Here is a 27,840-nt window from a genome sequence, read left to right as displayed (position 1 = left end):
ATGAATAATATTCATTGCGCTCGTGAATTCGCCAGTCTATCGATTAGATGTAACACATTGCCACCTTGTGGATGATATAAAATTGGCGCTTTCTCCATGTAACAGAAAATGTTTTATTAGAAAAATATTTAGGCTACTGTTTTTCTTATATTAAAGAGTGAATAGTGGGCACGGTTGTCAATTAATTTCACATTTAATTAAAATACTGTAAATATTCAAGTAGGTCTCGCTATTTTTTACAGTCTAGGCCGTTTCTTAATCCGAATGCAGCCTCCGGAGGTCGCATATGCAGGCTGCATACGTCATCAAGTCTTATTTTAGAATATTAACAATTATAAAGTTGACTATTATCATTAGTTAATCGTAAATTGTCTAGTCAATATGCTTATGACTTGCGAATGTAATGCTCAGTTAACTTAAATAAACCAGGCTTGACGACGTAGCAGCCTGCATATGCGCCCTCCGGTGGTGCCTCTCGCTACAACGTCTCAAATCTAATGCGCATGCGCAAACTAAAGACGAAGCGTTTCGATGCATTTTTAGCACAATACGAGCACGTTATAATACAGTCGATGTCATGTTTAATAGTTGGTTAGAAATATGTTTTTTTTTACATTACGTAGCAATTGTAAAGATATCAATGTTCCCCAATTTAATGGGCATTGTATAACTGAAATAGAGCCAACATGGACACAGATTGTGAAGATTTTCCTTAAAATTGACTTTGACGTTGTTTAAAACCTCAGAATAACATCATATATAATCCCTGGAAATGTATTATGTGATGTGAATATCTCCCAGTTACTCTGTTATTTTATTAAAAATTCATATATTGTTTTAAATACAGCAATCATTCAAAACATACAAAAACTGAAAGAAAAGTTACAAAAAATTTAATTATTGTGAATTAATCTTGGTATTGTCCTAATCACTGGAATTACAAGTCTGTTTTATTTTTTTATGTTGAAAATGTAATAATTCCCACTGTTCATGTAAGAGATCAAGCAGGTAGCTGGTGTACTTTTAGCACACGCCCTAATGTTTCCCATGCATTCGCCGTCTTTTCGAAATAAGACATAATTTTGTTTTTTGTCCATGAAAAGTCCTGCAGGCAGTATGTCCAGACACTGTTACCCATGTCCAGTGTTCTTAGTTTCCAAGGTCTCTTCATAAAGCCAGCTCTCTGCAAAGTTCCCTGACTGCTCCATGAGCTCAAACAGACGCTTGTACTCATCGGGGTAGACATCGCCTGTCAGAGTGTTTTCAAGGAAGCCAAGTTTTGAAATGAGCTCTGGTCCGCTTCCAGGATTCCATGAGCTTTGAAAGATAGCAGGCAAAAATGAACACTAGTTTAAAATGATGTGCGTGTGTTGAAACATTAAGAATATTCTATATAATCAACATACTTTATTTGTTCAATCAATCTGCTTCTCCTTTTGGCAAGACACTGCTTTACCATCATGACCAGAGTGCTGCCATTCAAGGGTGTGAGGTGAGAGTTGAATAAGTCTTCACGTGGTGTCATGCGAACCAGACAGAGGTTGTCACCCTGGGATAGCTGTGTGATAAATGTGGCAAGTTAAAGGCTGGAATATCGTCTGGCACCTTAAAACTTAGACATCAAAAATATACAGAGTTTTGTTAATAAGCTTTAGTGTATTTTGTTTTTGTAGCTTGAGATTGTTTACCCCAAAATGAAAATTAGCCCATATTTTACTTAACCTCAAGCCACTGTAGATATATATGACTTTCTTCTTAAGTCATATTAAAGGATACCCTAGCTTCTTTAAGCTTTACAATGGCCTTAGATAGTGCCCCACTCTTCAAAGCTCCAAAGAGCGCATCCATCCATCAGAAACTAATCCATGCAGTTATTAAAATGTCTTATGAGCAGTGGTTGCTGGTGACTTCTCTTCCGAGGGGTGCGAATTCATGTGTAATCACGAGTTTACTGTTAAAGGTCACGTTCTTCCTGATCCCATTTGGTAAATCCTAGTTAGTGTGTAATGTTGCTATAATAGCATTAATAATACCTGTAAAAAGATAAAGCTCAAAGTTTACTGCCAGGCGATATATTTTCATTATCAGAATTCGCCTTTCAAAGCCTACAGCGAATGTCTGGTTTAGACTACAGCCCTCTATTTCCTGCTTTAATGACATCACTACAATGTTTTTTTGACTAAACTCCGCCCACAGGAATACGTCAGTTGCCAGCTAAGCTAACGGCAAGCTAAGCTGCTATCGAATTACAACACACTAAACAAACTACACAATCAGAACTCGTTACGTATTTCTAAAGGAGGGACTTCACAGCCCGTTTTTAGGACAGTGGAAACAGCGCTATACAGATAAGTAAATTGTGTGAAAAATACCACGTTTTTTTTACACATGAAACATGAACACATGTTATATTGCGCACTGTAAACACAATCAAAGCTTCAAAAACAAAGAAAAACAGAACCTTTAAGTTAGTGTGTTGCGAATATTTTGTGAACGCGAGTGTCACTTTTATCATAAACCCTTTCGACGGGTGTGCAGCAAGCACTTATTTTGACACGACGCATGATGCACATGGTTCACATGACGCGCCGAAGACATATTTCGTAATGACGAACCACACACGTTGTGACGAGCTTCGCATAGTGCGCCCTCGTAAAAGAAGTCACCAGCCGCCAATGCTTATAAGGTGAATCGATGGGTTTTTGTAACTTTGGGTCAGAAATAAGACTTCTGCGTGACATAAACTCTCGCGTAACAAAACGTGTATGGCCGTAGGTTGTAGAGTTTGAAATAAAAACGTTTCCTTACAAAAACCCATCGCTTCGCCATTTAATAATGGATTGTATTGGTTTGTATAATGTATGGATGATTTTTTTGATGGATGGATGCACTCTTTGGATCTCTAAAAAAATGGGGCACCATACAATGCCATTATAAAACTGGAAGAGCCAGGATATTATTTAAAGGGATAGTTCACCAAAAAAGTAAATTCTGACACGATTTACTTATACACTTATAAAGTACTTTGTTCTGCTGAATATAAATAAAAAGATTTTCTTTTAAATTTTAATAACCAAACAAATCTTGGGCCCCATTGACTTTTCTCCTCCTATGGAACTCAGCAGTGCCCCAGATCTGCTTGGTTACAAAATATCTTCTGTGTTTAGCAGAACAAAGAAATCCATACAGCTTTGGAATAACTTGAGTAAACGAAGACAGAATTGATTTTTGGGTGAACTATCCCTTTAATATAACTCCAACTGTTTGGCTGATAGAAGAAAGTCGTATACACCCAGGATGGCCTGAGGGTGATCAAAACATGGGCTCATTTTCAATTCTGGATGAACTATTCCTGTAATCCTCTAAGTTTTCCAACATATTTTGTGTTTTCCAATTAAAATAACTATGATGTAAAATATGTGGCAGATAGCCATCTGCATGATACTATGAATGAGAACATGTTGATTCATACCCACGTACGCAAACAGCAGTATGTAAACACATTTCAGGAAGTACTGGTATGATAGGCATCATATGTTGATTTGTAGACTGATATAATTGAATGTTATTCACGTGGCAATACTTACGGTGCTTTTTGTAGTGGTTGTCCCATTTCTCTTGGTTGTCAAAAATGATGACAGCGGCTCCTGGAAATGAAAACAAAGCATAAACATGAACCAAAACCGTATGAATGGAATATTCCTTGAAACTGTAACAATGGTGGAAACATAAAATAGTCTTACCTCATGCAGTAACTCTATGTCACTAGCCATCTGCCAGAGAACACTATAAGCTTGATAGTTCTTATAGTCTCTTGGACGGGTCAATAGTTTTGTCACAAAAGAATCATAATGGCGACTTAGCTGGACCTCAACCACTGTTGGTTATTTTATTAAAGTCATATGAACTCACTGTGTATTCTTTCTTGCTGATAAACATGATCAACTCCACACGTCCATAGCGGAATATGGAAAGGCGCTCAAACAGGCAGTAGATGAGCTTCCACAACAAGCTCCTCTCATTCTTTTGAGAGAAGATCCCCACCACCTTTACTGGGATATCTGTGTCAATAAATATAAACATTGAACTTGATTCAAAATGCCTACTTTTTAAAGAGACACTCCACTTTTTTTTGAAAATTTACTCATTTTCCAGCTCCCCTAGAGTTGAGCTGATCTCCGGGGTCTGGTGGTGCCACTTTTAGCATAGCTTAGCATAATTCATTGAATCTGATTAGACCATTAGCATCACGCTAAAAATAACCAAAGAGTTTTTATATTTTTCCTATTTAAAACTTGACTCTTATGTAGTTACATCGTGTACTAAGACTGATCGAAAATTAAAAGTTGTGATTTTCTAGGCAGATATGACTAGGAACTACTCTGATTCTGGCATAATAATCAAGGACTTTGCTGCCGCACCATGGCTGCAGCAAGTGCAATGATATTACGCAGTGCCCGAAAATAGTCCCCTTGGTAACTTTCAAATAGCAGGAGACTGTTTTCGGGCACTGCATAATATCATTGCGCCTCCTGCGGCAATATGGAAAGGCGCTTATAATAACTTTTTGAGCGCGATGCTAATGGTCTAATCAGATTCCATTGATTATGCTAAGCTATGCTAAAAGTGGTACAGCCAGACCCGGAGATCGGCTAAATGGATTCCAAAATGGTAAAAATTAAATGTTTACCTCTAAGGGAGCTGGAAAAAGAGTATATTTTTAACAAAAATTGTGAGGTTTTGGCCCTGTTCCAAATGGCACACTCCGGACTTGTGGTCCTCCTTAGAGTCCACACTTTGATGACATCACATAGTCCAGACTTTAGGGACCCTTGATGCGAGTCCACGTGGGTGCACCGGAGTCGTATTTTGGGACAGACACGAGCATCACACCGGAAATAGGTAGAGAAGTTGCCCGTCAGTGTGAACTCCTCCCTTCCGTCGTCTGATTGGTCTGATTGCCCTTTCGCAAGGACTGCTGGGTTGGTAAAGTGCGCGAAGCCTGCTGCAGTGCGGGCTTCGCTGAAGACCGCGTCAAGGGGGCAAAGGAGGCGCTGATGAGCACACTTTAAAGCGTAAAAATGACAGATGGGACACCCTATGGACTCGTAGACTAAGCGAGAACGCGCAATTAAAGGCCACGAGACCGAAAGTCCACATGAAGTGCGCCATTTGGGACAGGGCCTAACAAGTCCTATATTTGACCTATAGGGTATTTTTTAATTTTAAATACTTTATTCCACCAAGCTGTAAGCCAGCCATTACTGTTTTAATTTCTCTAACATGTATGAAAAGTACAAACCTGATGACCACGGCACCTCAGAGATGCCAAGGTTAGAGAAGAGCTTCTCCGAGTACATTGCAGGTGGCCTCATGCTGCCGTGGCCGATGGGATCCAGCTTGAAAAAGTCGCAGTGAACCACGTCCAACTGCCCTTCCACATGCCTCTCCAGAGCCTTTGAGATCAAAGATCAGTTGGATTAAACATTAAAGATGATATTAAAAAAGATCCTTCCAAAACACAAAATCTACCTGCAGCTCAGGAAGAAAGTGTGCATCATTTTCCAGAGCAACGACTCTCTGAGCTCCCCGATTTAACAAAGCTCGCGTCAACACACCAGGACCTGCGAAAAAAGATAATCTCAGGTCTACACAAAGACTACTTACATTTAACCATATCCAAAAATCAAACTGTTGATCGAAGACACAAACCTGGGTTACATTCAAATATAACAGCTTTCCCATCTTCAATGTCTTCGGCGAGATGGTCAGTAACGATTCTTGCAAGGGTAGGGTCAACTATAAACCTCCTTAAACTTTTACAAACCAGTGCCTTCTGTGCGTTCTCATCCACATCGCCCAGATCTAAAAGATCATAGCGGCAGAGAGGGCGAAACTGGCCCTTCAGAGGTACGGCTACAGCTGAGAGGTTTCTCTGAACGCCTCCTGTGGACGGTGATGTTCGCTCTGGTCTGCCTGACTGAACTGGGCTCTTCTTTGATCCAGTAAACGAATCAAGAGAGTAACTTCTGGAGGAGGTGGATAACGTCCTGTGTTTTGTTAAAGGCAGCGTGTGGGGAGATGCAGATCTTGAAGTTCCACACAGAGTTCTTACAGTCAGAAAGAAGACCCTACATCCTCCACATGTTGCCATGTTGACACTGCAGGGCTGGAGAGCCCTCAAATCACATGCAAAAAAATAAAAAAATAACTTGATTTTTTTCAACTTACGATCGTTTTTTCTTATATTAAAATATCAATTCAATTGTGGCAAAGCAGTTTTATGAAAAAATAATATAGAAATAAAATGTAAATTAACATTAATAACTGTAATAATTAAGTTCCATCACATTTATATTTCATTAATTCAATAATTTCCATGCTTTTTTGAGGAAATACGATTTAAAGGGATAGTTCACCCAAAAATGAAAATCCTGTCATCATTTACTCACTCATGTTGTTACAAACCTGTATACATTTCTTTGAGCTGATGTTTATGAGCACCATTCACTTCCATAGTATTATTTTTTCCTACTATAGAAGTGAATGGGGCTCATGATCAGTTCAGTTACAAAACATTCCTCAAAATATCTTCCTTTGTGTTCATCAGTTCAAAACAAATACATTTATACAGGTTTGTAACAACATGAGAGTAAGAAAATTATCACAAATTTTTCATTTTTGGGTGAACTATCCCTTTAAATACCTCTTGGTTTAAAATATTATATAAAATAGCCATTACATATTGGCTCTTATATTTTACTTTAAGCAGACAATTGTCAAATACTGTATCATTTACAATAAAAAAACACAATGGTATAAATACAACATTGTCGTGTGCAGATTATCCCATGCATCTGCCGCAAACGTGCTGGTTAGTTAAACGCGTTCTTTTTCAACAAACAAGTACATTATTTTGTAAGATAAATGTTTAATCATTAATTTAACGCAAACTTACCTCAAACTATGCGATTTTTGTCCAGAGATCTACATTAATAAAGCGGGTTCATGCTGCACACCACACGAGTCCGTGACATTGAATCCGCATGTTGTTGACCTGACAGTTTCGCATCGCTATTGGTTGAGGCGCGTGATCTACGTCATCTGTCTGCGACGTCCATATATGGTTAGATCAAAGGTGCGTCAAATGTGCGCATATTATAGTTTTTAAATTTTGTTTTATAAATGCAATAAGCGGTCTATTCGTCTTAATATAAGCTGTTTTTAAATATAAACATGTATTTATAAATAAAAAATATATTATTTGTTAAATTGTATTGTTTTACATTGCACACTTTTGGGGGGAAATGCGCAGTGTGGTGTGAAATGGACTTGCATGAATACAAACACACTGAATCGTACTGACATTACTGGTGTGAGTTAACACATGGATGCTGCAAGTGTGCGTTTTAAGTGATGATATGATGGCTGTAAATATGGAGAGATTTCTCAGTGAGGGTAAAGGGAATGGTTTACGGGCTCTGCGTGAAATCAAAGTCGGAGAGGTTATTCATTCGTGTGAGCCTTTTGCATTCTGCATAGCGAAGAGTTTCTTGAAAACTACATGCCATAATTGTCTTAAAAGGTAAGAAGGCTGTATGTTATGCTCCTATTGGAAGGCAATGCAAATTATTGAACAAATAAGAGGTACGCAGAGGGTTACATCGATGCTTACTCTGCTGAAAAAACATTAAATATTAGAATTAGTGTGATGTATTCGGTGTTTTTTTTAGCATGTTGATTCTTGCATGCTAGACCTTAATTTTAAACGTTTTCAGTACTAATCTCGTATCGTCGTTCTTTGTGCTATCTGTTTTTTACCCAAAACAACATGGACTGATTTTCTTGACATCAGTGCTAGCAAATTAATAGAAGCACACTGTGGGTTGTTGCATAAAGTATTTGATTGTGGCCTCTAGGGGGAGCTGTTGGTCTTAGGAAACTTTGAACGATCCATGAATTATTGCATGGATATGAGTGCTGTTTTTTGGTACTGTCATAGATAATTGTTAACAAATGTAAATAATTATATATTACAACCTTACTGTGTACCAGCTCAGAAAATTAATGTGTTCAATGAACCAACAAACCATTAAACCACTCCAACTTTGTATTCACAAGCCAGCAGATGGTGCTAAAACGTTAAAAATTCTGTCTGCTGGTAAATCCCACCTGAAAAACAGTAAACTGTCTAATAGTTTTTTATATCATCGTATTTTCAAACCATTAAAGACACATAACTTAAGTTTAGTTTAAGTTTTGCTTTTCATCAAGACAGTTATCTTTGAGTGTCATAAATCATGTCACCAAATCGTATTAATAGCTATTATATTATACAACAATATTGACTAGACACCTATTTGGCTATTGGTTAGTGTTACCAGCCAATGCGCCCTTAGTGATGGGATGTTTTATATAGCAAGTTAATATGCATTTTAGTGAAAGATTACTTAAAAAAAAATAGTTCATAAGCATGTATTAAGTACATAGGGTCAATTTTGATTTTACCTCGACTTTAAAGGTGCAGTGTGTAAGTTTTAGCGGCATCTAGTGGCGAGGTTGCGAATTGCAATCAAAGGCTCAGTTCACTGCTCACCTCTCGCTTTTGAAACGCATAGAGAAGCTACGGTAGCCGCCACCAGACAAACATGTCATCGCCGGTTACAACTTAGTAAAAAAGTTTAACAGCCTCTGTAGAAAATTGGCGGCACAAAATGGCTACTTCCATGTAAGGGGACCCTCGGTTTATGTAGATAAAAACGTCTCATTCTAAGGTAATAAACACATAACGGTTCATTATGAAAGGTCTTTATACACCCCTGATAATATAGTTTTGTTTATGATGCACTGGAGCCACAGAGCATGGCTCCGCCCCTAAAACAATCGCGAGCATTCATTCAGGTTGTAGCAGTATTTTAAAGTTGAGAGAGACGGGAGCTTTCCCGCAAGTGGGCGTGGTTTAATCATTGCCAGTGGACACACGCCCAGCGTGTGAAAGCAGGATTTTTTTCCAAATTTTGTGTAGTTAATAAAACATTTAGGTAGATTATTACCTACAAGCTATCATACATGTGTGCAATAGATAGATGCATCATTTTCTAACTTTGTAAGACTCTAGAGTGTGCAGTTTGACTCCAAAGTGTCTGTCATAGAGCATTAACTATTCTCAGAGATAATATATGCACACCTACTTTATATTTAAATGGGGTTAAGCTAATTCTCCCATGCACTGTTTTTTTAGAGTATCATCTAAATACATGCATGCATGCATACCTAAGTATCAGTCCTTTATCTTTTCACTTTCTATCTTTTTTTTCTCTATTCCCTGCTGAGGTATTAATTGCCATCTGCTTTTTGCCGTTTGGCCGTTCATCAAATTTCAGGTATGTCATTTTCCTGACTCCCGCTCAATGCTTTTCCGAGTCTGACCTTGGGGATTGGATCTTTCCGCTGGAGAGGGAGAAACCGCAGAAAAACGGGCACGAAAGTCTGTCATTTCTGGCCAGAGATTATTGCTTTAGTTCCACTGATAACCTGGCTCGTCTGTAAAGAGATGTCTGCATGGAAACAAAAGCATACTAATCCGTGGTGTAAAAGCGCTGTATTGCAGTGATCCCTCTGTGCAGCTGGTCTAAAAATAAGACTTTTTTGTGCTATTACAAAGTTTGTAACAGCACAAACATTTTTTCTGTTTGTAATACAAACCTCATAGAATATAATATTTCATGTTTGTAAAAGCCCAGTGCTACATCAGAAAAAGTAGGCCTACATTATTTTGCACGCACTTTGGTCATTCCCAGTAAAAAAAAACAAATCTAAATATTTGTTCTCCCTGATCGTCTCGCAATGTGCCATGATGTTGTGTTTCATGCTTCACACTTCAATGTAATGCAACAGATGCTGATGTTGACTTGTTCTTCTGTGCTTCATTTAAAGGAACAGTATGTAGGATTGTGGCCAAAACTGGTATTGCAATCACAAAACTTGTGGCTAAAACTGGTACTGCAAGCACATAACTGGTGGCCAATACACAAAATGACAACATAAACATCAGTTGAGGGCTGCAACTCCAATTTTAAATGACAATATCCTGGCCAGACCACTGTTGTCAGTGATATAAGTATTTGAAATGAAAATGATTTCTTAATGTCTAGTGACATATCAGAGCCATTTTATGATTAATTTATATACATTTCTTACATACTGTTCCTTTAAAAGTAATGGGGCCTGTAGCATGGCACATGGTGAACTTAAAAGTAAACTGCATGAATCTGGATGAATACTAATGGTTGTTCTTTGTAAAGGAGGTGCGCCTGCTGTACATATAAGGTGAAATGGATTTATTCGATGAGCGATGCATTAAATGTGACATTTCACAAGACTTTTACGTACATATGTGAAGTTTTAGCCTAAAATAACATATAGCATGTTAAAATTGCCACTTTGTATGTTCGAGCAAAAATTTGCCTTATTTTAAGTGTGTCCTTTTAAATGCAAATGAGTTGATCTCTCCACCAAATGACAGTGCCCTGGTTGGATACTGCAGATTAAGATGTGGTATTATCCCCTGCTGACATCACAAGGGGAGCTAAATTTCAATGACCTATTTTTTTCACATGCTTGCAGAGAATGATTTACCAAAAATAAGTTACTGGGTTGTTTTTTTAAACATTGACTAAGTTGATACAAGCACTGGGGACAATTATAGCACATAAGCATGATATGTCCCCTTTAAAAACATAATAATGAGGATGCTGGCAGTGAGCTTCCAGTGCAAAATAATTAAATTGTATATGCTGTTGTCGTATCTCTTGACCTTGGATAAAGCCAAAGTAAACAGCGGGCAATGCATGACTGCTCTGGTATTGAACTGCTCATTTTCAATTACAGTAGCTTGGAGTCATGCTCGAATCTCTGCCGCAGATCCGTTCAGCTGTAAAGCTATGATCATATTCATTTAAAAGCCTTTTCAAGCACAGTGGGAATGCAAAATGCATTTAGTCTGAATTACGCATTGCTGTGGTGTAACTATTTTTATAGCTTCATATAATTTCTTTTATTATTTGCTAGATCTATGATAATATATTTTTAATTTATCAATATTATAAGTGGTGCTTGCTGGATCACTATACTAGTCCAGCATAAATTCTGATCCGTTTCCCTCCCCTTTTGATTGATTAATATCTTTTTTTAATCAGCTGATGTCTGATAGTGAGAAAAATGCTTTTATCTGCTGATATATTGGTGCATCCCTAATTTCTACATATCTACGTTATGAAATAGGCAAAAAGTTATTGTAGACATGAGGCCCAGTCTTAGGTTATCATATAGATGGGTATGAACTCTTTCAACCTGGAAAAGTAACCCCCTAGCAACCACACAAAATATCATAGCAAACATTAAAAGCACTTTCAACCTCAGAGCATCATAGCAGCACTTTACCTCAAGAAATAAATAAACGTGGTTATTATTCTCACTGTTAACCCATGAATTATTTCTCCATGATCTTTAGTAAATGACCTGACATAAATCATAAGTTCTTGAACTAGTAGCTACACAAACAGGACATGATGTCATACACAAATGTGTGGTTCACATTATTTTGCTTTTAAAAGCTAATCATTTATGTTTGTTTATTTGAAAGGGTAATTGCTTTGTGCCTCTGTTACGTTGTAATGGGTGCTAATGACTATGGGTGGGCACATAGAGGAGTCGGGTCACGGGTTCCTCCCCAAAACTGCATGTATTCAATAGCTGCATATCTGCAAACAAACAAACAATTATGGCATCTTTTCATGAGAGAGACTGACTGAAGTGTGCGACACAGAAAATAGTCAAAAAATATATTTGTAAATTATGTAAACATTATGTGTTTTAAAATGTATTGATATATAAAAACTGATTTTTGTTGCTTTATTTGTAGATAATCAATACAACTAAATTAATACAAACATCAGGGTTCCCATGGGTCCTTGAAATCCTTGAAAGTTTGTGAATCTGGGGAAAAAATTCAATATTCATACATAGATACAGGTCATTGAAAGTGCTTGAATCTATTTTATGCAAGACGTTTTCTGGGGAAAAAAAATCCATATTATTCCCTGTGTAGTGTAGGATGATATCATAAAAATTGTAGACTTTTTAAGCACACGTGATAAACTGTTCGCTTTAAATGCTTATCTTCTGTATGCGAATGTTGATTCATACCAAAATGCTTTTTTGTTGTGTTTGACACATGAAAACGTCTCGGGTTATGTATGTAACTGTTGTCCCCTGAGAAGGGAACGAGACGCTGTGTCTACCTTTCCATACTTCCTGCATCCCTGTAACGCAGTCTTTGGCAATATTTCAGATAGCGATATACTTCCTGGCTCCCGCGTCACCCTGTCTTTGTCGTTAAGCTTCACCATTGGTTGAATTTGTTATACACATTCAGACACACTTACCCGTGGAGGTGTCCCCAAAGTGTCACTGTAGTGACGCAGCGCAAGTTCCCTCAAAAGGGAACTGTAACAATATATCTTAAAAGGTAACACGATGTAACCTTGCTCTCACTCGAAATCTGTCCACACATTAAGTCCTTGAAATTGAGGGGGATTTGCACCTGAAAAGTCCTTGGAAGGTCCTTGAATTTGAATTTAACTAAGGTGTGGGAACCCTGAAACATTAAATTGGATGCATAATTATCAGAATGTATATGAGCAATTCCATGCTTGTCAAATGTCAACGTTACCTTAAAAATGAGTCTTTACCAAAAGTTTTAAACTTACTGATAACTTGGATGTCAGTATTTAGCGGCTTTAATACAAGGTCTGAAATACTTTTCCATAGTTATATAAGTGCAGCTTTTAGTATTCTCACATCCAACAGACAAATGTCACATACATAATGTTGTTTCTTCCTCATAAATGCATGCTAAAATAAATATTATGTAGATATATTATATAAATAATAAAAATAATACTACATACATTAAATTATAGAATTAATATTTGTTCTTGGAATAGCCGTCCCTTTTGCATTTAAATTCACAGAATTCCTACAAAGTATGTTGTTTACCAAATATGTGGGTGTCCTTTTTTTGTCATATCCATAACATATATTTTCCTCATCTGGAAAAGAAAACATGCAGACTGATATTTTTCTGATGTCTGGTCTCTAAACGTATGGTTCAATATATTGATAATAAATGCACTCTCTGAGAAATTATATTTTAATCTTTTACTGAAAATGCACATCTATATTGCTGGAATTGGTCTTACACCTTTTCAAAGCTGTATAATTTCAAAGGGAGTTCTTAGTTTTTCATCTCTTATCAGCTAAATAGTTCAGTCTTATCACGTTTTCCTGTGCCCTTTGGTGCCTTGCTAATATGTGGCTATCAAAACCATTCCCATTTTAGATGTTTTATATCTCAGAATGTGACCGCAAAGCAGAAGTGGGCCATTTTTGCAGTGCTGGTCACTGTGGTGGTCACCAATTGCTTTGAATCCTTCTATGGCTGTTCTTTAAGTCGACCATCTGTTGTCATGGAGCGATGCTTCTCGTTTCAAACCTCACTTTCTTTATGATCTGTGTGAACCAGCAGCGCAGTCGCAGTATACATTTTTAACTGATTTTATCATTTATGGGTTTTTTTTGCATAAACATCTGCTTTTCAACATTATTATTGGAACAACAACCGTTTTGTTCATGCACCGCATTTTAGCAGTGCACTACCTAATGATGATTTGTGTCAGATGCAAATGATATCCATAAATTCATGAATACATCATTTATCAATGCATTACCCATAATACATGTGTGCTTTTGATGTAACTCCAGCCGTGAAACACTTGAATAGCTACTTTAATCTAAATATATAAGTGGTATGAATGCAAATCGTGACATGGAAACTAAACAAGAATGCTTGAAAACACAGCTTGCTGACGCCAATTACCCATAAACAACATTTATTAATTATTATACTTTTTTCAACTTTAATTTCACAATGAGTAAACAAAATTGATACATCTTAAAGCTGTTTATTGTTATCGTTTACCGAAAACATTAACCAACGTTAACAAAATCAACCTTATTGTAAAGTGTTCACATTTTTTGTTAGAGACATCTTTTTATCATGAGCATTCATTGGATTCACTTTCAGGTGTGCAGGAGTCTCTGTCTCACCCCTCTTTCGTTTAGATGAGGATAATGCTATCGATCTGCACTTTTGTGGTGAATGGCGTGCTGGATTACTTTCTAGTTCCCCTTTGAACCCAATTCAAGAAGAAGTGCTAAATGCCATGGCAACAAGACAATTCATTGCACTGTAAGCAAACGGTATTTGTAAAAACATTCATCATACCGTGAAGAACGGCGTCAAGTGACGTATCCTGCGACCTTGAACATTGTCTCTCAGTTATTGTACTAATGCAGTTCACAAATGTTGCTTCTTTATCTGCTGTTTGATGGAAAGTTAATTGGAAAATAAAACGGAACGTGCAATTATCATCAAACTCAAGTGTAGAGAGACTGAGCTGAGCTTCAGATGCTTGCCAGGTTTTATTAAGCGGTCTGGAAAATATCCCTTACACATCTCCTGTGAAGGCATGACAGCTGTTACGCCATATCTCTGATCTGTCTCTTCTCATTAACAGGTTGTGGTATGTGTTATTTAAGGATGGTTTAACAGGAATTGCAGATTGGTTTTGGGTCTACTTTAAATACTAGAATTTTTTTAGTTGCCGTTGATCACTTAGATTTTTTGGTAAGCATTGGAAAGTTTCTTTTTCTTTCATTTTTTTTTATAATTTAAACCTGACAGTCCAAGTACTTTACACTCTCATGGTAAAATGTTACCTGGGACCACAAATCCAATCATAAGGGTAAATTTTCTGAAATTGTGATGTATACATCATCTAAAAGCTGAATAATGATGACTAAGGATCGAAACAAAATTTGGCAGAGATACAATTAAATCTGAAAATCTGGAATCTGAGGGTAAAAAAATCTAAATATTGAAAAAAATCACATTTAAAGTTGCTCAAATCCTTAGCAAACACATATTACTAATGATAAATGCATTTTTATGTATTTATGGTAGGAAATAACAAAATATCTTCATGGAACATGATCTTTACTTGATATCCTAATGTTTTTATACATTTAAAAATTGATAATTTTGACCCATACAATGCATTGTTGGCTTTACAAATCTACCCATGCAAATTATGACTTCTTTTTTGAGTGCGCACAAAGCTTGTCAAAACATGTAGGGATGCACCGATATGGACATTTTGGCCGATACCGATAACTCTATATATATAGGCCGATAAATATTCATATTAATTTTACAATGAAAAACTCCCAGACCGCGGACATCTTGTCTTTGCGCTAGACTAGCATACTCTTTTTAAGCCCGCAACATGTGTCATCTTCGTGCTGTGTCACAGAAAGCACCAATCAAAACTCCACATGGCCAGCAATGAGCAAGTGAAGTGGTTCAACAAACCAAAATAATCCATAATTTATCGGCTTTCGTTTATCGGCCTAATTTAGCTATCAGGCCGATAACCGATTATATTAAAAATAAGCAGTTATCGGCCGATAACGATATGTAGGCCGATATATCGTGCATCCCTAAAAACATGTGTATGGCTCATCATGTCAAAATATGTGTTTGGTGCCTAATGTGAACCTTTGTGCATCACGCGTCGTGTCAAAATACGAGCCTACTGCAGACGCTTTGAACGGTATTATAATAAAAGAGACGCTCATGTTTGCCAGATTATAATCTTGTGTAATCAGAGTTTAGTGTTAAATTGTAGGGATGTAACGATTAAATCGTGTGTCCCATTAAAAATGCCTGTCTGAATTCGATTTTCAATCGCAAGGCTGCGATTCTTTGTTTCACGCATGCTTGTGCGTGTACTACGGCATTTGGTCAGTAGGAAGTCCTTATCAATCTAAAATCATTATGAGTCGGAGTCGTTTATAAAGTGCATTTAAAAAAGCAACACTTGTTAAATAAAAATCATTCAAAACATTCTTTATTATCATGAAAATTTGAAGAACAGTGATATAAATATTCCTCTAGACATTTCCTGGGATAGCGTTTGCAATGCTTCTTCTTCTGTGGCACAAAGGGAGTTTCTGCATGAGAGCACCCCCTGGTTTTCACCGTAATTTATTCAAATTCCTTTATTGGGAATCAATAATCGTTACACCCCTATTCAATTGGCAAGTATTTTGTTGGCTTTACAAATCTACCTATGCAAATTATGACGACTTTTTCGAGGGCGCATAACACGTAGCTTGTCAAAACATGTTTTTAGTCCGTCATGTGTGTGTGGCCCATCATGTTAAAATTTGTGTTTGGTGCGTCATGTGAACCTTTGTGCATCATGCGTCATGTCAAAATAAGTGCCTGCTGCAGACGCTTTGAAGGGTTTTACAGGTTGCACCGGACACATATTTTGAATTCGCGCCACTCGGAATAGAAGTCACCTGCCGCCACTGGTCACAAATGTACCAAAAATTCCTATAGACTTACATCAGGAGGGACCTTTATCATATCTAGAACATTTATTTATTTTACATGTATTCATTTGGTAGACACTTATATCCAAAATGACTTATAAATGAGAGAGGATTTGGTCTTTTATCTGGTGCATTTAGGCTACGCTCACACTGCAGGGCTTAATGCTCAATTCCGATTTTTTGAATTTTTAAATATTTTTGCAAGGCCGTTCACATTTCCAATTAAATGCAACCTTTTGTGATCTCCTGTATGAACGTGAAATGACCCAGAACTGACCCGCATGCGCAGAAGAGTACTCAACGGTCAACGACGTCACTTGTTGTTTGAGCTAACGTTAAACATGAAAGTCAGCAACAGTGTAGTCAACAGCGGAGCTCTTTTTGCAATATTAAAGTTATTTTCCAAACGGAGCTAGCACAATTACAATCTTCTTGTTTTAAGAAGAAAATTTAAAAGGAGGAGGAGAACAAGGTTTTGGCCATGGCGTTTTGTGGAGCAGTGTTAGCAAATATTAATTAAATCTATGACCACGCTTCCATTCCATTGACTGGTCTCCGCAGCATCGTCCGCCATGGTTGTTGTTTATCTTCTCGTTCCCGCCTACTTCAACTGAGAATTATGACGTTTGTAGCGTATCAATGACGTACGGGTCAGATACATGTGGCCTAACCGTTCACACGGAGGTCGCATTTCAAAAGATCGGATACGTATCGGATTCAGGACCACATACCCAAGTGGCCTGGGTCTCATTTGAAAAGATCGGATCTGTGTCGCTCAGACTGTCATGAAAAGATCAGATACAGGTCGCATAGGGGCAAAAAAAAAAACGGAATTGGGTCGTTTCAGCCTGCAGTGTGAACGTAGCCTTAGGTGCATACGTGTGAGGTACCAATATGTACTTTTAAGGTAGTAATATGCACTCTTTTTGAAAAGGTACTAGCCCAGCAACAGCTTTTGTACCTTTTTCTGAGAGTGTACAAACCTGTTCCAGTTACTTGGTGCCAAAATGTACCTTTTGGGTATCTAATACTGTATGTGCACACTTTAAGTACAAATCTAAAACCAGTGACTGATTTTGTCTTTATTTCAATTAACACGGAGTTATTATAGGCTAATGAGTTTACAGTAGGTTTTATTTGTTTCTTTCGAGGTTGTTATCACAAAAACATTTAGCTTGATTACAGACTGAGACGCCCCGGAGCGTGAAAGAAATATTTAACTCGCACAGATTTATTTACTTTTTAATCAGAGATTACAATAAGTGAAGGTCTTCTTCAGTAATTCACACTTATCCTCATGTGTTGTGACAAATAGGATTATATCCTGTGATGGTGATACTAATGGTTTTACGCTTGGAAAGGTCACAGTCTCGTATTCATGCCACAAATGTACACATGTACTGATAGGACCTTCATTAGAAATGGCACAAAATGCCATATCAAATTAAAAACCCTTCGACGTTTTGCCATGGCTGCTTGTCACCAAAATGCTTTGCTTGTCATGCATCTATAAGGATAAAGTTTTGGGACACATGACCTAATCTTATGCAGGTCTATACGGCTGGTAAAGGTTGTTGCTTCAGTGGTCAAGTAATGAATTTCAGCAGTAGCTACGTGGTGAATCCAGTAGCGCTGTACTAAAGAATTAATAATTATTCAGCACGATTCTGCCTCGTTGTGCTTCAGCAGGTTTCTCATTTCCAGGATTAGTGGCTATTGGCTCTTCCCTTTCTTTCTTATTTTTTGCTGTGATGGCTCTGATTTGGTTTGTTAGATGGTTTTTATCCATGGACCCTGGCTAATGTGAGGCTAGACTCTGAAAAACACCATAATATTTATTTAAACCCTCTGATCTCAGGTCTGCTGGGTTCTGGAGAGAAGAAACCCTACACATTACGTTTATTGTTTTGTTTCTCACTAAAGAACCTTTTGTGAAACAGAAAGGTTCTTAAGATGTTAAAGGATTACGCCACTTTTATTTTTAAGAATAAATGCATTAGAAGTTAGAAGAAGCATTAGAAGAAGAAAAAGTGTTGGGAAATAAAACAGGAATATGATCAAATTTGCAAGTATAAATCAATGATATTGGGCCCTATTTAGGGTTGTGCCGATAGACGATAGTATCGTGTATCGACGATCTTCAGACATATCGCCAATGGCAGGCTTTCATGGCGATAGTCATGACGATAGTTGGCGAATGGTTATTATTATTATTATCATCATAGTTTTATATTAACACCCACAATGTATGCTTTTCCTCAGATGAGGGTTTGTGGGCTTCACTTTACGTGGAGAGCTTGTAAAGAGAGAATTCCTTCTTGCACGTACCTGCACTTAATGCGCGCGTCTTGGGCTCCTTCTACCACTAAATCCAGCGCGCAGCTCTCTGTCTCACGTGCACGCGCTCTCGCGTCTGTCCGAAGTCTAAACATAAACTAAATTAGTAATCCTTATGTATTTGTTCAGTTTAATGCGTTTCATGCGAGCTGAGGCAAACTTTACTTTTTGTTTAAAATATGACCCGCTGCATATTAGCGCCTCTCTCTCACTCTCGCGTACGTGCAGAAAGCTGCGCTCTGTCCGAAGTCAGATCACTAGGTATTAATCCTGTTTATGATATGCATTTCAAGGAGTTGTAGCAACACGTCCCTCGTGTTTAATATATGATTGTGTTTAAAATATGATCGCGTTCCGCTGGACCGATGCGTTTAAAAAGGCACCACATGAGAGCACCACTGCTTGACACGTGCAGTCTTCTGCAACAGCACTAAACCAATGCATTGAATTGTTTGTATGTGCGCGCACGTGTGTGTGCGTGCGCAGATGCATGTTTTTACAGTTATTAAGTAATCATGATAGGGTTTTAATGATGCGCTCGCATTAATGGCATCAGGTTTAAGAAGGTTGCGGTCATGACGGTGTTGCTCTTGTTTTTTTTGTACACCCATAAAGTGACTTGTTATAATGAGTAAAAAATTTACAAATAAAAAATGAGTAAACTACTGCCCCGCCCCCCGATACTATCGTGTATCGCCGATCTCACAGGCTGACGATAGGACGATCTGAAAATAGGGCATATCGCCCAACACTAGCCCTATTTTATCGATCTAAGCGCATTGTCTAAAGCGCACAGCGCAACGTCTAAATGGGCGTGTCCGAATCCACTTTTGGTAATTTAACGACGGGAAAAATGGTTTGTGCGCCGATCGCATGGTCGAAAAAGGTTGGTCCTTTTTTTAATGAGTAATGGGAGTATTTTGGGTGTAACATGCAATAAACCAATGAGAGTCTCAGCTCTCATCCCCTTTAAAAGCCAGTTGCGCTGGCGCTATGTTTAATCCCTATTTAGATGACGGACTTTGTAAACTGAAAAACTAAGCGGAGGAAGAAGATCCCCAGTTTAAAGCAACACTAAAGACTTTTTGCTCTTAGCTCCCCCTACAGGTTAGAAGCGTAATTGTTCATTACCACTGTCGTAAATACGAAAGGGGTATAAACGGAGGACGGAGCCAGCTGCAAATGGGTGGGTTAGCAGCAAGTGGGTGGAGCTTTAGCCGCAAGTGGGCTGTACAAACTTCCAGAGGATTCACCACTGTCCCATTTGAAGCGTAAACTCCTCCTACTTGCACATTTCTGAAATCCCTCCTACTTGCGGCATAAGTTCCTCCCACTTGCGGCATAAGGTCCTCCAACCTGCAGTCTCTGGGCTGCAGCGATATATACTTGGTAAATACTGCAGCAAAGCTGGCTCTGATTGGATTGTAGGTCTGCCATAAAGCAAGTTTTTGTAGTTTTTCACTCGATCTACAGGACCGCGACCCGACGGTTGGAAACTTCTTTAGTGCGGTTTTGGCCAATAGAGGGCTGCAAAGCGAATGTGAAAGTGCCGTTCACCCTGTTTCAAGTGGAGGGACGACTGAAACTTTTTGGAAACGTTATATTAAGGTAAAAAAAACTCTTCGGTGTTGCTTTAAGATTAATGTTAAATAATTGTGTTGTTTTTCACTTGTATTGAAATTATTTTTTTATTAAAACCTGCAAAACCTCATTCCAGTGCAAGAACCTTCAATCTATTAATATATTTATACTTAATAATTTACTTATCAGTAATCAATTGTTTTTAAAGGATTCAAGTGTTACTGAAAAAGTTAAACAAAAAAGGATTTATAATTTTGACCTTGCACACAGTGTTTTAATTGGAACGCACTGAAATACATCAGTGTGTCACATGCTGTGTCATCGCACATGGTTTTTTATGCATCCAACGCTCAAATTGTATCAGAAAATAATGCACCCGCATATGGTTCGCACCCCACGCAGCCCCTTTCTGACTCTCCTTAAGATTTATCTGCCATTTGTCATGTACAGTGGAAATGTAAAAGTGACCACGCTTATTTTAAATCAGACAAAGATGACCGGCGGGCCGTATAAAGATGATTAGAGGGCCGCATTAGGCCCGCGGGCCGCCAGTTGACTAGCCCTGACGTAGAGTCTCTGCAGATGAACCTGAAGAAAGATTTTAAATGGATAGTTCACCCAAAAATGTAATTTCTGCTATAATTTCCTCACCCTTGTGATGCTCTAAACTGGTAGGAGTTTCTTTATTCTGTTGAATGCAAAAGAAGATATTTTGATAAATGATTGTAAGCACACAGACACAGTTGACAGTAGTATTTATGGATGTCAATGGTTTCAGTCAACTGTGTGCTGAATGCTTTTGTCTCATTTTATTAGAAGCATCTTTTTGTTTTTGTCCAATCACAGCTTTTTCTATCCAATTATTAGACCAGCAAAGAGTGGCATTTCTGGAAGTGTTGTCTGACAGGCTTTGAGGAGCTATAAGAGTGTTTCTGTTCTGTGAGGATAAACAATCTAATTGGCCAAAGTGTGTATGTGTTTGTGTATGTGAGGTTTTGTATGTGTGTGTGAGTGTTTAAATGTATTCGTTTTGGAGGAGTATGAAAGTTCAGATAAAGGTGTGGGTCTGCTTCTTCTCTATATGTTGACACACACACAACCCTTACGAAAATTAACAATGGTTTTACTACACTTAAAACAAAAATTGTAGTAAAACAATGGTTACCACAAATAACCATGGTTTTGTAACCGTAGTTTAATAGTTACTACACTTTCACCACAAAAAACATGGTTAATTTTTTTAGACACACACACGCACGTGCGTGCACGCACACATACACACACCAGATGATGCTGTCTATCTTATTATAGCTCTCAGTGTGTGATGGGAACATGCAGGGAATTGTTTCAGGCTAGCTGTGTGTGGATCTGGATCTTTCTAAGCTCATGATAGATATTTGAATTCACTGGTCATGTTAGGGTGCCACATTTATGTCAAATTATTGTCAATTGTGAAATTAAGAAACCCGGGAATAATTACGCATTAGCCATAATGATAATCAGATTTTGACACCCTGTGGATTGGTTTTGCTCTAAAGAGATAAGCCTCAGGACATTTTTTTTTTGTCACATAAATGTAATAAAAATGCATTCATGTAAGTAAGGACATGTAGCCTGCTGATAGTGAGGGGAGAGCCCTCATGCCACCAGGGGGCAGTGTTTCTCTATGACACTTCCAGCTGTCTGAGAGTCTACCATCAATATCAAACACAAAGTATCAAACACACCTCAACCAAAAATTAAAACTGGCCTCATTTACTTTTACTACCATGCCCTCGTGTTGTTTCAAATTGTTCTGTGTCATTTCTTCTGTTAAACACAAAATGAGAAATATTTCCATACTACGTCAATTGTAAAGACTTGATTATGATGTTTGAAATGTATGATTGTGAGAGATGCTTTAAAGGTGGTACCTACAATCAAATAATTTATTTAGTTTTTAAATAATCTTTACTATGCTCTTCAACTTAAGCCTCAACCATGGCTTGAGCTTTGGCCATTGTCTCAATTGTGTGGAAAGAACCTACACATTTGTACCTAAAGCGTGCATATTAGAACAAAATGTTATATTTGACCCAACGATGGGTTAAAACAACCCAGCATTTTAGGTTTAAGGGGTAGTTCACCCAAAAATGAAAATAATGTCATTAATGACTCACCCTCATGTTGTTCCAAACTCGTAAGACCTCCGTTCATCTTCAGAACACAGTTTAAGATGTTTTAGATTTAGTTCAAAAGCTTGTTGACCCTTCATTGAAAATGTATGCACACTATACTGTCCATGCCCAGAAAGGTAATAAAAACATAATCAAAGTAGACCATGTGACATCAGTGGGTCAGTAAAAATGTGTTGAAGCATCGGAAATACATTTTGGTCCAAAATTAACAAAAATTATGACTTTATTAAGCATTGTCTTCTCTTCCGAGTCTATGGTGAAGTGCATGCGCAAGATTAAAGTCACGTGACTGCAGTGACGCGGCTGACCTGTTTTTCTCAGACATGTTTGTGAAGTTTTTTTCAAACTTACATCGTGGGGCTCCCTCAGACTGTAAACGAAGCCCGGGCGCACTAGCTGGGGTGCACCAGATAATACGTCATCCACATCACTGCAGTCACGTGACTTTAATAATAATCAAATAATTTAAAGGACAAGTTCGGTATTTTACACTTAAAGCCCTGTTTTCAGATTGTTTATGATGAAATAGAACGGTTTTGACTGAAATTTCGACATATGCGGCTGCCCCGAGAATTTTCGGGTGTTTGTGTTTCACCTCCCACCTCTACAATGGGTTTAATGGTGCATTGGAACAATCCTTCCTAAAATGCATTAAACTTTCGTTTACAAAGAGTGGTCAGGGGTGTTCACTGGTATGCTCACACAAAAATCGCTGCAAAAGACAGGTTTTATCGTAGTTTTTGCCAACTCCATTGACTTGTATTAGATGTGCTGTGAGGTACGGTATTACTCTGCGCCGGGAACTTTGTTTCTATTCTTGCAATTGGCAATGGCGGATTAGCGCCACCACATGGGCGGGAGTGTCTATTATTCAAGCTCTAAGCGGAAGAATATACGGGTGTTAAGCGTTTGGAAAAATAGGTCCACAAGTTTACAATGAATGCTAAAACATCTGTTGGAGGGCGTCTTTTGCGGCGATTTTTGTGTGAGCATATCAGTGAACACCTCTGACCACTCGGTGAGTTTCATGTCTTTGTAAACGAAAGTTTAATGCATTTTAGGAAGGATTGTTCCAGTGCACCTATACACCCATTGTAGAGGTGTGAGGTGAAACACAAACACCCGAAAATTCTCGGGGCAGCCGCATATGTCGAAATTTCAGTCAAAAACTTTCTATTTCACCATAAACAATCTAAAAACAGGGCTTTAAGTGTAAAATATGGTGTTCATTTATTTTAGGTTTATTTACTGTATGCAAACTTAACTCTTACTATTTAAAAACAAACAACTTTCCCATGTTTAGAAACAGAAATATATTCAGTTTAATAATTCCATTGATTTATGAAAAATAGGTGTGGTTTATGTTACACGGTTTATATCTGAGACTCACCTGAAGTGAAGTGTGTCCTGTAATGGTTGACTTATTGATTTATTTGTCTTTTGTATGCTGCTGCCGTATGGCTCTTCTCTTATGCTTTGAATTACAGCTGGCTCTTTGCTATCTGACGCGCCAAACTCTGTGTTTTCCATTAACATTCATGATTCTTGCTCTCTGAAACATCAGCATTTTTATAAGGGCTGAGAAATTGGGTCTGCTTTTTAAGATTATACAAAGTTACTTCTAATAAATCCAATGGACGCATTCTGAAACTAAAACATTTTTAAGAAATCTTCAGTAAATAAAGTTAATGTCTTTTATATCAGAAGCCTGATAATACGATTATCTCATTATGGTCTGTGGGGTTTAAACACATTACATATTCATGATACTATCTTTTATTTCAGTGTGTTCCTTTTGTTTTTATCTAATGAAGTTTGTTCCTTTCAAAGACAAATGGGATTAAGATCAGCCGATAGCCACGGGCACGGAGGTCTGATGTTGATCTGGTGCATAGCTCAGGTTTCTCTTCTGGATCTCATAAGGGTTCTTGATGAAACTTTGAGATGTTGCAAAGTCTGTAATGATTTAATTGTGATCATATCCATGAAATTAAACATCCACTACTTTAAAACAAAATGTTTTTGTGCATTTGTAATGTAAAGATGATTTGACCTTCACATTCACTAGAGCTCTATTTGCTTTGAGCTCATAGTGTTTAAAAAATTGTCAGATAGTTTTGTGAAAGCTCTTAAAGCCACAATATTAAAATATACACAATATATGTAAGATTTTTGTAATAAAATATCCCCAAACCACTTCACCAGTTCAGTTGTGTATTTACATTATCCCAAAAGTTCCCAAGGATTTGTAAATCCATGTCATCCAAAATGTCTTTGTTCATTCGAGAGGAAATTATGTTTTTTGAGGAAAACATTCCAGGATTGAAGAGGTCACGGATGACGTATGCGAAACAACTCCGCCCCAGTGTTTACAAGTGTGGAGAAAGAGGACCGTTCCGACGTTGTTGTATGTGGAATGAAACTAATTAATGTCTTTGTGTCAGTTTATTGTTTAAAATGGTCCGCAAATGTGCGTTTCATATATGTAACTGGTGACCTTTCGACATCATTACGCAATTATGTGAGGTCGCGATGGCTCGTCACACAACTGGAGGAAGTTGAGAAGTTGTGGTTTAAAAGTGCATATTTTTATTTTTCTTGTCAAAATGACAATCGTTTCGCTAGATAAGACCCTTATGCCTCGTTTGGGATTGTTTAGAGTCCTTAGAAATGACAATTTTAAACTGCATTAAAACTGTTACGTGTTGGGGTCCATTAAAGTCCATAAAAATGAGAAAAATCCGGAAAGTTTTCCTCAAAAAACATAATTTCTGCCCAACTGAACAAAGAAAGACATCAACATTTTGGATGACATGGTGGTGAGTAAATCGCCTGTGTTATTGTGAAATGGCGACATCTAGTGTTAAAAATCCCACATATTGTGCCTTTAACTCAATTTTCATTAATCAAAGTCATATGGTTTGTTGACATTGGATGATGTGTGTGGTATGAGTTTAGATGAAACACATCGGCACGGTAAAGAACAAAACAGTTTTTCTTCAACTTGTATATTGTTTTGTACCAACCTGGCATTTGGATATAAGTAATGTGTGGTTTGGTTGTGTTAGCTCCAAGTCCGTCTGATGTGTCTTCAGTTTTTCTTTCAGTTGTTAGGCTAGGGTTAAGAACTGCAGCCCCCAAAGTGATTTGTCAAGAACTTACCTAAAGATACCAGGGTGGTGACAAGATCTCTCTGTTAATCTGTCTATTCTAGACACAACCGCCTCGATGAAGTACACTAGTCCTGTTTATTTTCTCTTAGAGAGAAGTAAGAAGAGGTCTTGGGTGGTCAACTCTTCCTCTAACCCGTGCCACGTACTGTCACACTTTCTGCTATCATTGGAAGATGTCCCAAAATATACAGCTGTGGATAACACTATCAGACATTTGCAGTTTAACGCAGTTATCACTTGGTTCCCACAAGCTTGGTTGACCAGGCTTGCTAAAGCCAGGTTGTCTAGCTGTGCTATTGGTCATTTACCCAAGTAATAATTGATCATTTACACAAAGAAAAAAGGTTAATTCTCTCTCTTATGTGTTTTTTTACAGGGGTGAAAGTTTACTAAGATGCTCCCAGTGTAAGACGGCCCGATACTGCAGTGCTCAGTGTCAGGTAAGAGCTCATCACAAAACTGTTTGGGTCTTAAAGTGAAATATCAAAATTACCTCATGATTTACCAACTCTCAAGCCATCCGAGATGCACATGTTCATCATCTTTCAGACGAGCACATTTGGAGTTATTTTAGTAAATGTCCTTGCTCTTCCATGCTTTATAATTGGAAACAACTTCTGACTTTAAACCCCAAAAAGTGCATTCATCCTTCACAGAGGTAATCCACACGGCTCCAATGGGTTAATAAAGGTATTCTATGGGTAATCGATGCGATTTTGTAAGAAAAATATACAGATTATAGACTTAGAGGGATGGTTCGGCCAGGAACGGTATTGAACCCATGGTTTGCTCGCCCCCGGGCTGTCCGAGTTGCGTGTGTCCATCGTTTTTCGGACGGGCACATTTTCGGATATTTTGGAGGATATTTTGGATCTTTCTGTTGATTGGGTGTGGTGTTGCGGGGTCCAGCGGTGGTCCACGACCTTCAAGTCCAAAAAAAGTGCGTCCATCCTTCACAAATTAAATCCAAACGGCTCCAGGATGACAAACAAAGGTCCTCCGAAGGCAATCCGTGCGGTGTTGTTGTGGAAATATCCATATTTAAAATTTTATTGACGTAATTAACCACCTTCCGGTAGCGCCGCCATCCTAGTATCATACGCATTCAGGATGAGCGCTTACGTAGCGTACAGAAGTTTCTCTGCTGCTGCTCTGTCCCCCCGCCCTTCGAATTTGTCATACGTCACTAAGAAAAGTGCGTACACTACGCTAATACTCTCTCCTGAGTCTAAGATGGCGGCGCTACCGGAAGGTAGTTAATTACGTTAATAACATTTTAAATATGGATATTTCTACAACAACACCGCACGGATTACCCTCAGAAGACCTTTGTTTATCATCCTGGAGCCGTTTGGATTTAATTTGTGAAGGATGGACGCACTTTTTTTGGACTTGAAGGTTGTGGACTATGGCTGGACCCCGTAACATTACATTTAATCAACAGAAAGATCTAAAATATTTTCTAAAATATCCGAAAATGTGTTTGTCTGAAAAACGATGGACATATGCAACTCGGACAGCTTGGGGGTGAGTAAATCATGGGTTTAATATCGTTTTTGGCCAAACTATCCCTTTAATAAAATGTACTTCCGGTAACGGCGCCATGTTTGACTCACACAAGAGTTTTAGTGTAGGCGATGGATATTTTTCTTACAATATGGCATGGATTACCCCCAAAAGACCATTTTTAACCCCTTGGAGCCATGTGGATTACTTCTGTGAAGGATGGATGCACTTTTTTGGGCAAGCTTGGAAAAGCAAGGACATTTACTAAAATAACTCCAAATGTGCTCGTCTGAAAGATGTTTTTGATATTTGGCTGAAGTATCGCTTTAACATTAGACATTTCGACATGAATTCATGATTTAATTTTTTGACCAGTTACATACATTTCAAATGACAGTGGTCACACATAAATAAAACAATTATTATAATAATTTTAACTTTAACATTTCTTATAAGATTGTATGATAATTTTGTTGTTTCCGATATATTTATGCGTCTGTTTAAGTATAAGAAAGTGTGGATTGAAGTCAGTGTCCGAAAGGCGG

At 37.9% G+C, this 27,840-nt stretch overlaps 2 protein-coding genes across 2 annotated transcripts in view; one reads left to right on the top strand and one right to left on the bottom strand.

Moving 5' to 3' along the window:
• Positions 1–795: 795 nt before the first annotated feature.
• On the bottom strand, positions 796–7,119 carry tfb2m (transcription factor B2, mitochondrial). The gene is made up of 9 exons (XM_073869995.1): positions 6,959–7,119; positions 5,713–6,179; positions 5,533–5,624; positions 5,303–5,456; positions 3,916–4,061; positions 3,744–3,836; positions 3,588–3,647; positions 1,407–1,558; positions 796–1,317 (listed from the first exon to the last, which is right to left on the bottom strand). Exons 2-9 carry the CDS (start codon positions 6,152–6,154, stop codon positions 1,131–1,133), a joined length of 1,326 nt encoding a protein of 441 aa, XP_073726096.1. The 5' UTR covers positions 6,155–6,179; positions 6,959–7,119; the 3' UTR covers positions 796–1,130.
• A 203-nt stretch (positions 7,120–7,322) lies between these two features.
• smyd3 (SET and MYND domain containing 3) overlaps positions 7,323–27,840 on the top strand; it is a 188,931-nt gene continuing 168,413 nt past the window's right edge. The window contains exons 1-2 of the mRNA XM_055173293.2: positions 7,323–7,585; positions 26,166–26,229. Of these exons, the coding sequence (XP_055029268.2) occupies positions 7,392–7,585; positions 26,166–26,229 (258 nt within the window). The 5' untranslated portion in view covers positions 7,323–7,391. The remainder of the gene's footprint in view (positions 7,586–26,165; positions 26,230–27,840) is intronic.

This window comes from Misgurnus anguillicaudatus, chromosome 7 (assembly GCF_027580225.2).
Source record: "Misgurnus anguillicaudatus chromosome 7, ASM2758022v2, whole genome shotgun sequence".
In the NCBI taxonomy this organism is placed as follows: Eukaryota; Metazoa; Chordata; class Actinopteri; order Cypriniformes; family Cobitidae; genus Misgurnus; species Misgurnus anguillicaudatus.
The sequence above is the reverse complement of the archived record's forward strand: the minus strand, read 5'-3'. Positions and strand labels throughout refer to the sequence as shown.

Excerpts from the sequence above, each read along its gene's own strand:
- tfb2m (XM_073869995.1), bottom strand. The coding sequence starts at position 6,154 with ATGGCAACATGTGGAGGATGTAGGGTCTTCTTTCTGACTGTAAGAACT. Across the intron at positions 4,062-5,302 it reads TGAGGTGCCGTGGTCATCAG|ATATCCCAGTAAAGGTGGTG; the intron begins GTTTGTACTTTT and ends TTATTGACACAG. Across the intron at positions 1,318-1,406 it reads AGATTGATTGAACAAATAAA|CTCATGGAATCCTGGAAGCG; the intron begins GTATGTTGATTA and ends TATCTTTCAAAG.